The sequence below is a fragment of the Schistosoma mansoni genome, chromosome 2 (genome assembly GCF_000237925.1).
Source record: "Schistosoma mansoni strain Puerto Rico chromosome 2, complete genome".
Lineage (NCBI taxonomy): Eukaryota > Metazoa > Platyhelminthes > Trematoda > Strigeidida > Schistosomatidae > Schistosoma > Schistosoma mansoni.
In genome coordinates, this window is record NC_031496.1 from 19,470,843 (window position 1) to 19,483,976 (window position 13,134).

Below are 13,134 nucleotides of genomic sequence, written 5' to 3' on the forward strand. Positions count from 1 at the left end.
AAAGATCTTGAAGCTAAATAATGAAAAACCTCTTGAGCAAAATATTTGATAGAAAAATTTCTATGCATTTTGTTTGTGAATGTTTAACTGACAAGAAAATGAATAAATGTAGGCATTATATTACTGTTATATATATTATGGAGTAACTTTCTGCGAATGAATATAATTCTAGCAAATAATTGTAAAACTTTGTTACTTGAGCAAGAATCCAATTGAAGCTAGACCACAATGGACAACCTGGAGGCACTGGATGGCTGTTTCGTCCTATTGTGGGACTCCTAAGCAGTGCACATCCACGATCCCGTATTGCGAGATTCAAACCTAGGACTGCTGATGAGTCCCACAATAAGACGAAACGGCCGTCCCGTGCTTCCAGGTTTTCCATTGTGGTCTAGCTTCAATTGATTCATGGTCTCAAGTAACAAAGTTTTACAATTATTTGCTAGAATTATATTCATTCGCAGAAGTTACTCCATATATATATAACAGTATATATGCCTACATTTATCATTTTCTTGTCAGTTAAACATTCACAAACAAATGCATAGAAATTTTTCTATCAAATATTTTGCTCAAAGGTTTTTCATTATTTAGCTTCAAATTCTTTTTATGTTAATATTGTAGTTAAAAAGGAAGTAATTATCGTCAGTTGGTTAAGTAATTAATGTTTTGTACTTGTTTTTACTGTTGATAGGTGATTGTAGATTATGAGTCTCACAGAAAGTGTTTTGAAACAACAATAAAATAGGGAATACTTAGTGTCAACTAATCACTGGTTAATGCATTGGTTAATTGATCAACAGAACAGATCTTTGATTAAATGCAATGCCATTTGACCATGTTTGTCAACGAATCTAGGAACAAAACTGATTATGAATTATAGTATGTTAGTAAACATTTGACGATGTATCTTGTAGTTTTATCTAGAAATTATATGACTCATCGAGTTACAATGAGCACAAAGATGTATTTTAGGCTTGTAGTATAAAAAGATTTGTTTCAATTAAGACTTCTCTGTATGCAGGACCACAAAACGCTTGGGTTTTAACCATCAGAATTGTTGATCAGAGTAATTGGCAAAGGTTAATGTACTTGTCCCAAACAGAACAAATCAGTGTTTTTCTAACGTCCTATCCTTCTAAGTGGTAAACACTACTAAAATCATATTTTAGTAATCTACACAAACCATGAATGCAAATAAACTCTTCTAGACAGTTAACTGCGGAAGTAATGTTAACACAATTTATATATATTTTTTCTAAAGCAAATAAACTTATGGTTAATATATGATTAGTTTTAACGTATATACTTCAAAAGCTTAAAGTTATATTTAAACATATAAATAAACTTAAATTAAATACCTAGATTGTATCTTCGTCCTCTAGTCTGTTCGACGGCCAAAGTTCAAGTATTTCAAGAGTTACGAGAAAAATATAAGATTTTTCAGTATTTAGATGTATGAATATGTTCTACTTCACTTTATTCACTGTCTTTTGCATCCGACAACCAGTTTTAATAATATTTGATCATGTATCTTGTATAGGTCAGTTTAAATCTTCAAGAGTGAAATAACTTTCTGAAAGTTATTATCTCAGATTGCTAACATATGCTAACAAATAAAACACATTCATGAAGAAATTTTAATTGACCTAAATCAATCATAATTCTAAATCTCTTCATTGATAGAATTTGTCGAATGTTGAGAACTCGATAGTGTTACATTATTTGCTCACTGAATCTTAATTCACACAGCGAATAAACATCCCAACTTTATTTAAATAACAAATGATCCTCTGAAGCCTCTCTAAATTATTTGCAAGTTCAAAATTGTCAAAAATTATTTATGACGAAAAACATCAAAACATTCATACATCTAGTTTGACAATAATTGGGCGCCGAGTATAGGGAATTCATTATATGTGAAAAAAAAATATTTGAAATAGTCTCAGCGATTGAAATTTAAATAATTCCAACGTTTCGTCCAGCTAACTTGTCTGAACTTCTTCAGGGAAGTCCAACGAAACGTTGGAATTATTTAAATTTCAATCGCTGAGACTATTTCAAATATAATTTTTTCACATATAATGAATTCATACATCTGATTAAAGTACACAGTATCTTATAAAAAAGATACAATATTGCTATTTACTATCTTAGAATTCATAATTCTACTAACCCTAAACACATAGCTCTTAAGAGAATCATAAAGTCTTACAAAAATAGCTAGATATATCCATCCATGGGATTTCGAAAACATATATATATATATATATATGTTTGAATCATAATTAAAGCATTAATGACTTCCTTTTTAAACCGTATATTGATAAGATAAACAAAAAAAATCATTAACAACTACTATCCTTAACATAATTATATAAGTAGTAATCTTGTAAGAATTCGATTCGAGTAAAATGAAATAAAAATGTTTTTCTTTTGGAAAAGTTAACGAGAGTCGGATTTCCTGTCCCTTGATGCATTCTAATTGTGATATATATGAAATAACAAAGGTGATGAAAACAGAATTCAACTATGTTTTAGGATAAACAAAAAAGATGAGAAAAAGCATTTAACACTTTTATTCTCTTTTTTTCGCATATCTATTGTTTCTTTTTATTGATATAGGGTATAAGAGAAATATAATATAGTGTCATTGAAAATAAATTCAATACAATATCCTTGTTGAATAGGCCAAGTCTTAGACTAAATTTAACAGAAAGCCTTAACCCTTGAAAGTAAAAGAGATAATGAAAGGACATATGAGGCTATAAAAATGATTTCGCATTGAAATCTGGCTTCGATTAAAGAACCACTAGGATGAGAAGATATTGGACAGATTTACTATCATAGCTTGAGATCGTTTAGTTGTATACAAATTCAATTAGATATGGATCAAACCAAACTTTGACTTGAATTTGTAAAAATCAGTACATAAATATTTCTTTGCCAGTATGAAAAATATTCCATTCAATAACTAAACGAATGTAAAGAATTACAAAGAAAGTTTAAAAACGAAGGCTTCCATTAAACATTGAATTAATTGTTTTTCTAAAGCTCACATAGTGATCTTGGAAACTGGTTGCATTTCTATTTACTTATACTACAAAAGACCACATTTCATTACACAAACTATAATATAAACTAGAAAACAGATAAGATAGACGTAGCATCTGTCAAAAATGAGCATAGACTCATTAGGCCTGATTTCATATCGGGACAGAACAAAGATACAAACAAAAGAAATAAATCAGTATTGAATTAAGAGTGAACTAACAAATAAAAGTACGTAGAAGGGAATACTGTAGACTAAACAGGCCTTTAATATTGCTATGTTAGAACGATAGTATTATCAGGATGACAGACATAATTTCCAATTACGTCACCCAAAGTCCTAAGGAAATTAGTTTCTCAACTAATCAGTCTGAGCCTTCCAATTTATCGTCAAAAAGTAGTAAATAACCTCATGAAGTGATAATATTTCTTGAACTAACTACCATTAGCTTGTTTTACGTTTGCTCGTATATAAGTATATAAGCCAGCTCATTATATCGAGGTATGAGATAGCAGAAAACTAACTGCACACTTTCGAACAGACGTGGTCAATGAATGCTCGCGACACGGCTGATCAATTCACCGCATATCTGCCTAACGCGCTTTCTATTTCGACTGTTTACCATCTGATTGAACCATCAGAGGTCAACATTTGTGATCAAATATTTGCGGTCTATGTATCCTTGACATACTCATTGTCCGTGTTTTATAATTGTAAAGTGGCCCGGATTACAGTGATTAATAGTATACCTGATCGCCAATTGTTGCCAAAAAATAGGATTTTAAAAAATCAAATAGGTTTCAAATTTTCTTAATGTAACGTTCCTCAACTAGCAAGCCATTAGAGTTAATGAAACTGCCACAATGAGTTGATGTGTTCACAACTAATAATAGAAACGAAATGTAATAACATAGTATATTCATGCGATGAGGAACTCTTATAAAAGTTATAAAATACTAGAAAATAACTTGGTGCTGATACAAGTCAGTTCAGTTTGCGTATACTAGGGAAAACTAATGAGACAACGACAGGATAGTGCTCAAGTAAAATCTCATTTACTGAAATTCGCATTTAACACATTAGCTGATTTACTCTTCTTTACTTAAAAAGTAATCAGATTAGGTGCAGTTTGCATATAACTCAAGTCAAGTTCCCAAACTGCCCATTACCAGCTCATAACGACCATTTGCCATTTGTAAAAGAGAGACTAATTCAACAAAATATGAAATATATATATATGTTATAGTGAAGTGACTGAGAATAACATACCTTCCTTCAGGTTGTATGGTAGATCATAGCGAGAGTAATCATATCGTGAATTTCGTCCATACTCTTGAATATCTTCACGATTACCACCAATGCCAAAATCATTTTTAGACCAATAAACTTGTACACCTGCTCCTGTGTCTGGATCTATCAGCATACGTACACGACATTGTAACCGTACTGTACTATTGAGTGTAACTGATTGACTTTCAGGATGTAACTGTATCAAATTTGTTGATGTTAAATAATCTGACTGGCATGTGATATAATGAAAATCTAAATTAAGAAACAGAAAAGAATTAAAATTTATTTTGTTTTTTTTTGAAAATAATTCATTATATCAATAAGTAACTGAATAAAGCGTGACTAATGATTATTCCATAAACGATGACTGAAGAAGTTAGGGTGTTGAACAAACATAAATGCCCTGGTACGACCGGGAGTGGGGAGCGTCCGTTCTCTCTTTCAAAATGCTCTCACATGACCACGCGTATATAACCTCTGCCAGCGAAGCCCTACCCACTGCCTTCTCGTGGCAGGGGTGTTTTTTACGAAAGTGAGAGGACGAAAAGCGAATGTCCGGTGCTTTAACCGAGTTGGTGGACACGAAAAGTCCACTTAGGGGAGTTGGAAAACCCTGATTCCAAACCAATGGTGCACATGGGCTCTAGCCAGTATCCTGAGGGGACAAATGGCGTATGAATCAATCGTTGGTTACAGGCTACCATGGGACTGCATCTCCTTACGATGTTCCACTGCTTTTGAGATCATACCTTTAGGTCAAAGGCTCTGGGTGTGGCCCCCTAAGAAAACCACCTGTTTCGGTTTGGTCACCCGGGCAGTATCACAGCCCTCATACAAATGAAATGATATTTGTGTGGCGCATATATATCTGATGCCCCTTTGTACCAATATTTATGTGTTTAAATGAATGAAATTTATTAGATAAATAATTAAAAATATAAGATATTCATTATTCAATTTCAGTTTAACCACTAAATTTTGTATTCTTATAGACACTTAAATCTTTTGTTTTAAACGATTTATACTTGAATTAAGTGGCAATATAGTTGACTATTGAAAAACAATTATGATCTACATATTGGTATGTTTATCATTCTCAACACTAGCATAGTTGTAAAACAAAAACGCGTACATCCTATAAAAATGAATGACCTCTGAACGCTCATCTGACTAGATATCATACTTTATTATGTGGGGTAATGAATATTTAGAAGCATTCGAGAAAATAAACTTGATCTTGGTACTAATAATTGCTAAGATGTAAACAATCATACGTCATTAATTCTATATTTGAACTAAATATTCACTTTCTTATTTCATACGAATAAGATCCATTAAACTGTTCGAGGATCAATTCATGAGTAAAAATATTCCTATTTTCAAACCCCACGGATAAATTAAATATACACAGATTTCTTGATTATGTCTCCCAGTTAACCAATAAATGAATATTAGGTTAAATTACTTTTAACACTACTGAAATTTTAGAAAAAACAAAAATCTATTTTCGAAAGTAATCATATGGCGTCATTTTAGTTTTTACTATATGTCGCTTAATGTGATTAATAGCATAAGATATTTAGACAGTGGATAATTAATTTCATAGAATAGTTGATTATATTCTATGAAATATGTAATTTACTGAATCAATAGTTGGGTAAGACTGTAATAATTAATAGGGGTAACTAAAGTGAATAGATTAAGAAATTGATTTGGTTGTCTATATTATGACTGAAAATAGTCGGTGGGAAGTTAAATGATTTCGTTCATAACGTTAATGATAATCTTTAAAAAAAAGTCTGATGCATCAATATTTCGAGCTTAGATCGTAAAGTGCCTTTTGGAATATTTCTGATGCATATAGCATTCCAATTGATTTTACACTTACATTTTAGCTGAGCAGCAAAACTTACCACAATGACCCATAAAAAGAATATTCACACTAAGATATAAGGCAGAAAATGTGATCCGGCGGAAACATCACTTTCGACAGATTCATTCTAAAGCTATGCAATGACAAATATATGCTGTTTTTATCATGATATTAAACTATATGGTTTTTAATAATCACGACAGACATCGAAAGACCGATTCCACGGGAGATAGTAATTGATCCGTACCTGATAAATCATCCTACAAAGCATTAGACAGACTTATTTAACGTTAGGCAGGATATTTAATTAGAAATATTATTTCATGACCAATTTGGACAGGTAATTAAACACAATTGCGGAAAGAATGTTTTTGAAATATAAGAAACAAGAAAAATGGGATGAATCAGTTGTTCAATATTCTTTTCTTTCGGTTGTTTATCTAAATAATGTCAGGTAATAAAGGAATTTTCTGCATCATTAAATAGATGCTCGCAATTCACTGAACTCGACGGGAAACATTCAGTAAAGTATTAAGTAAGGAAAATATGTCGTGTTCAGTCGTCTTATTTGAAACTTTTACCAGTTACTTTGATATAGTTCTAATTCTTATCATTACGAAGGAAGTGATTTTAAATCGAATATGGTCTGGAGTACTTGTAGTTTAGGTGATTCAAAAACAAAACATTGATATAATACCACAACAGGAATATCTGTTGAAATTCACCAATCTGTGCAATAAACGTATATTATCAAAACTTGTTATTTTGCTAAGATTACAAAAGAAATTTACAAATAAGACAGATATTTCTGTCCATAAATAGCAGTCTGGTTTAGCTACTATGTTTCTCGTAAGTTAAATAACAAAACCAATGCTTTAACATAAGCTTTGAAAATAGTTTATTCATACTGAGTTTAATAATTCATTTACTTGTGTTTGTTTGTAGACGTGTTTATGGATAGTGTATAACAGTCAAGGTGGAAGAGATATAGAACATATCTGAAGATTGCTTTGTTTCTATTCAAAGAATAAAAGCAAATAACAGATACCTAATTAAGCTATCTATTCCTGTCATCTAGATATTTCAACAAGTTATCTGTTTCCTTGTTTGTTTTAACAGATCATTATGTCAATTAATTGCATAACCTATTCAGTTTCGCTTATGAAAAAATCACAACCTCTCGCTGTACAAGTTACGAAAAAGTACAATCAGAGTCGTCGTGGTGGCTACCAATATGCATTGAAAACGATAAATATTACTCAGAAGTAGATTCCTTAACTGTTAACAACTAACTGCAATCACTGAATATTTATCTTCAGCATCGATCAAGAAATAAGAAATGGAAACTTGTTCAAATACTTTGTGCTGAGAATTCTGTATTGTAACAAAAATATAATATTGAATAAAGCTAATAATAATTACGAGACTTCTACTTGGAGACTGTCATAAACGATTACTCAGATTTATTCAAACATTCATCAGTGAAAAAATGTTTTTTTATTTGGATTAAATATGTTATGATTTTTGATGATCTCAATTTTAGTTCCTCTTTCCCCGGGGATGTTATTTCATCATGAAAAAGACAAAATATGTTTGTTTTAAATTGTAGATGTTTTAAACAATTCATTGTCCATGAGTATTCAGGAAGCTGCAATACAATAAATTCTTTGACAACACTATGAATATTAGTAAATTGTTCATTATTAAATAAAAGTATAAATTTTGTGTAATTTCGAAAATATCCACAATTACAAATGCCTGAAAAATATCTAAATCATGGATTCTACGCAAGCCTTTGAAACAAAAACGTTCAGTTTATGGTATCATTTAATTTATGATTGTTGTAGCTTCAATCCTGGTTGGTTATCACATGGCTTATTCATCAATCAAAATACGACTTATACTATTTTAGTAGTGTGCCAAACCAATGACGTTCTACTGGTATGAGCAGCCTTGATCCTTTGTACGCCTAACCAGTCCAGTTGAGTTCAGAAGGCCAATAACAGCTCCCACTATGCGAATCATTTATTTCAAACATACTTGGTTTATATACCAGCCAAACAGGCCGTATCCCACCGTAAACTGGGAAATGACATTTACGCAGAATCAAGCCAAATAGTGGCTGTGAACGTGGGAGACTGTAGTCAGTAAACTGAACATAACCTAAGAACAGTAAATCGCATAATAACAATCTGTAGGTGGAAATCAAGCTTATAATAAGAGGAATATAGATATACATAATATAGTTACTGAACAGTTATACAATAGGAATATATAAATGTAATATTGGTCCATTAATAGTTCTCAAAAGTTACCCGTGGTTTAATCTTCACTAGGATATAACATAGTACTTAAAACTTCATCAAGTAACGCAAACGATTAGATCAACAGTCATAATTTTTTGAAGAAGACTGCAAACACTCTGATCTCTTGTTTACGATCTAACTGTTATCCCAAAATGCCAGTAATACAAATAAAAAAACTGAAGTGTGTTTTCTTAACCATAAAAGTATTCTTATTAGTTTGAGATTTGGTTTCACAAATTCGTCATAATGTTATATAACCCACGATCAATATAGTATAACTTTTACCTATTGTGCATATAAAAAAAACTTATTGTATGAGATCAACTTTGCAGTGGATCAAATATTGTTATGTACAACTACCTAAGTGACAATTAGTTCATTGTTGAATGATTTAGAAATCCAATTTTTCAATTATTTAACTATTTTACCAGTAAGTTACTTGGCTAAACTAAAAAATTAAATTCCAAATAAATTGAAATGAGACCTAAAAAGTGAGTGGTATCAATAGTTGAAAATAATTTAGGTCATACTACAGTAACACCATTAATGATGAATCGAACGCGTGTTACTGATTAACACGTATTGATATTTCTTACAATTAATTGATTACTAACTAGTAACCAATTAACTGCAAACATCTCTGGTGGTCAGTTGAGTCTCAAAACGCTTAGTGGTAACGTTTCAGGGTCTGGTGATGGATGAAGTAGGTTAGAACCCATTAAGAAGAACCAGTTCTGTCAAAAATACAGGTTTGCCGTAATAACGAGTGTTAACATAATACCAAGGTCCAAGGTTTCTTGTCAACTATATTCAACTACCATACACATTTCCTGTAATAAGAACTCTTGTCTTCATAGTTTTTTTTCCATAAAATACGTTAAGTGATTTGTTTATTAGTTCTTCAATCTATTGATTAAATTTAAAAAACTTAACCAAACCTTATTCTTATCCAAAAGAAAGGAACCGCAAATTTAAAATATTGAATTTCCACTCTATATTGCTAATCAAAAAAGTTAATCTAAATTCAAAATCAAATTTACACCACTCAAATATTAATTGAAATTAAACAAAAATAAACTTGAGTGATTAGTTACTAATATAACCCTATCTAATAACTGAAATGTATAGGTATTTCAATGTTTACAAATATGTCGGTGTATGTTGTTATTGTCAATAAACTATAAAGTCAATAAATTATTAATCATTTAAATAAAGGTAAACAAATAAATAATAATAATAAAACAATTATTGATATAATGTTTACTATTTTTCTTTCAACCTTAAATTATACTTCAGTTTAATAAAACAAGTTTTTTTTGTTTAAATTACCTATTAGAACATACAAACATTCAATTTAAATTTTGAACATTGATTTCTATCAGTATATAAATCATATTGAGTGTTTACTTTTATTTGTTTAAATTATATAATCTAAAAAAGATAAAACATGAATCTATTTTAAATAAAGCCAATAAGAACCACAGATTTTGTCTTGTTTATTTTTATTATTTTTTTTTGATTTTCTTCTTTTTGAAATTTGATTAAAGGAAAGATTGTAAAAAAGAAGGAAGGGTATAATTGTAAATAATAACTAGAAATTTCCTATTATCTCACTTTTTAGTGTCACTATGAGAAATTTACCTGAAAGAGAAGTTAAATTGATAAAAAACAATGAAAGAAAACAAAATCTTCAATTCATGTTTTCTTCTTCAAAAAAAAACAAAAAAACTTAAGTCAGTGTCGATGTTAATGAAACTAATTATCAGGTATAGTGTAGAATATGCATAATTTGTAATCATGAACTGATCTATTATTAAAAGTAAAGAAAAAATTAGACAGTTATTTCGTCAGTATGAAATCAGAAAGAAGAGCTGGAAGTGGATAGAACACATATTTAGGAATGCAGCCAACTGTATCACAAGGCAAGCCTTCACATAGAATCCGGAAGGTCAAAGGAGAAGAGGAAGACCAAAGAACACAATATGCTGGGAAATGGAGAGACAGACATGAGAAAAACGAACGAAAGTTGGATAGAACTAGAAAAAAAGGCCCAGGACAGAGTGGGTTGGAGAATGCTGGTCGGCGGTCTATGCTCCATTGGGAGTAGCAGGTGTAAGTAAGTAAGTATTTCATCAGTATGGTTAATTAAAAAACAATTGATTCATAAGATTTTTCGTATACTTCGAAGACAAAATTTGTAGATAGATTTCTTAGAGTTTCATATGATAACAATAAACTATGAACATCACAATTGACAGAATGTGAAAATTCCAGTGTATTAAGAGTTCATTGAAAATTGAAAGATAATAAGAACATTAACAAGTATGGATTACATTTCGAATGTGTTTTTAGGGGGGCACTTAACCTAATATTTCTCTAATTTTCCTTAACTAATCTCCATTTAACTTTTACAAATTTTATTCATTTTATAATTGATCATTTTTTTAAAACAAGATCTATCTTATGTCCATTATTTACTGAGAAGTATCAAGTGACATTAGGCTAGTATATTTGTGGTGTATGCTACTTATGTTGACAGTGCTATGGAAATCAGCACACCGATGGTTTCGACATGTTGACGAGAAATATGGCACAGACTACAGCAAAGAAGAAGGTAGCATGGTGAACAGAAAAACTGCAAGAGCGACCGTCTAAAATGGGGACGAAAATGCTGTATGCTACCAATGTCGACAGATATAAGTAGTATGTAACACCAATCGGAAGTGGAAAACCTGGCAAAGAAGGCTAAAATATCGAGTTGAAGAGGATAGAAAAGGAAATAGAAAGGAATTGTGAATGAGAAGAATCATACATAATGTGAAGGACAAATGATCAAAATTTGCAAATGAAGTATTTAGTGTATGGTTCTCATATTTTAACAAGGTATACATATGTATACAATTTTGGCCGGTTAACTTTTATTGTTACTAGTTATCTGTGTACTGAATACTATTTAGAAGTTGAAGCTAACGAAACCTTGATGAAAATGTTTATGTACTAAATGTCCATTCGTTTCAAATGATACAATGTATATATTCTGGTTACTGATTTCAATAATGCATAACTACTTCGGTAGCATAAAATCTATTTTACAATTATTTAGTAAATTTCTATGTAAGCGTGAAATTTAAAATCAATCTCATTTATTTACGCATGAATATCATAATACCAGTACAAAAAGTAAATTTTTTATTAAAACATTTAATCTGCAGACCATGAAGTAGCTTACAGTTTCCTTTTATAACCTTTTCAATTAAAAATGGTCAGTGAAATTACTATTAATTCGACCACCAGTAATCTTATTAGAATTGACGTTCATATGGTCTGCTGACGAAATTTTAACAAAAGGCTTGTGATTACAGTTGCGGAAAAGCTCAGACAGTAGGGAAAAAGAACAATCATTTGATAATAAATAGAGAAGATATAATCCAAGCTAGTTAAGTGGATAAATACACACAAGTTATTTTATTAAAATAGTTTTGTTTCCTACCAGTTTTAGGGAAATGTGATTTGAAGAAAAGAAAGTAGGGGAGCGCCCATACACTGTAAAATAATGGTGCGAAAAAGCAACGACACTGACGTTTAAGGGGATCGAGGGATTAGAGATTAATGGCAAGCGTAGAAAACATAAAGAATAGTGGTTCATTGGCTAGTTATCATTAATTGGTTAGACTAGACCTCTATGAGGGACCTGAAAGCACTGGACGGCCGTTAAGTTCTATGGTGGGACTCCTCAGGAGTGAGCATTCACGATCCCGACTCGCGAGATTCGGACCCAGGACCTATCAGTCTACCGCGCGAGCACTTAACCTCTAGACCACTGAGCTGGCCGGTATCCAACGGTGTTAATGTCTAACTTCAACCGATCCACGAAATTGAGCAACCGTTCACCATTGTCTTTAGTGAGTCACTATTTCACAACAGACCTGGTTGAACTCACCTGGTCACGTTTTCTCACTAGATTTCCAAGAAATACCTCTTGAATTCAGTCACTAGTGAGCATATGATTATTATCAGATTATTATCAATTGACTAATGAATCAAACTATAAAATTACTAAAATCTCCACTAAACTCCTTCTGATTATACAATTAAACTTTTAAAATTTTAATATCAAGATGAATAGGCCTTTCATAATTCGTAGGTATACTTGAATAGATTGTACCTTATAGTATTGTTTGCCTTAATATAATGCAAATGTTCAAAATCTAATCGATAAATTTATGACAAATATATTCATAAGTAATATTGTTATTCGCGTTTGTCTTTGCGCGTCACATCACTACTAAAGGAAAACTGGTTGGAAGTAAAGTACATTGACGACCTTAAACTATTTTCAGCCAACTAGATATGTGTTTGATTGTGAAACTACTTATGACGAAAAAGTAATACATTAAACATTGAAAAACAGTTTTAACATGAATAATAAACGAGTTTGTAGTTATCATTCCCAAGGTTGGACTTGTTAGGTTCAAATAAATTGTGCATTAAATGGAAAGTTAATGATAAATATATTTTTGTGATATCCCAACGAGTAGATATTGTATTCTCGACGTTTCGTGACTTGATGTAGGTTGTTTCTTCAGGTCTTATAAACCCTGAAGAAACAACCT

General features: G+C 31.0%; 1 protein-coding gene across 1 annotated transcript in view; it reads right to left on the bottom strand.

The window, feature by feature from the left end:
• Smp_144880 (hypothetical protein) overlaps nt 1-6,268 on the bottom strand; it is a gene marked incomplete at both ends in the record, with an annotated part of 35,202 nt that extends 28,934 nt beyond the window's left edge. Inside the window, 2 exons of the mRNA XM_018795996.1 lie at nt 4,322-4,594; nt 6,256-6,268. Of these exons, the coding sequence (XP_018650253.1) occupies nt 4,322-4,594; nt 6,256-6,268 (286 nt within the window). The remainder of the gene's footprint in view (nt 1-4,321; nt 4,595-6,255) is intronic.
• Nucleotides 6,269-13,134: the final 6,866 nt, after the last annotated feature.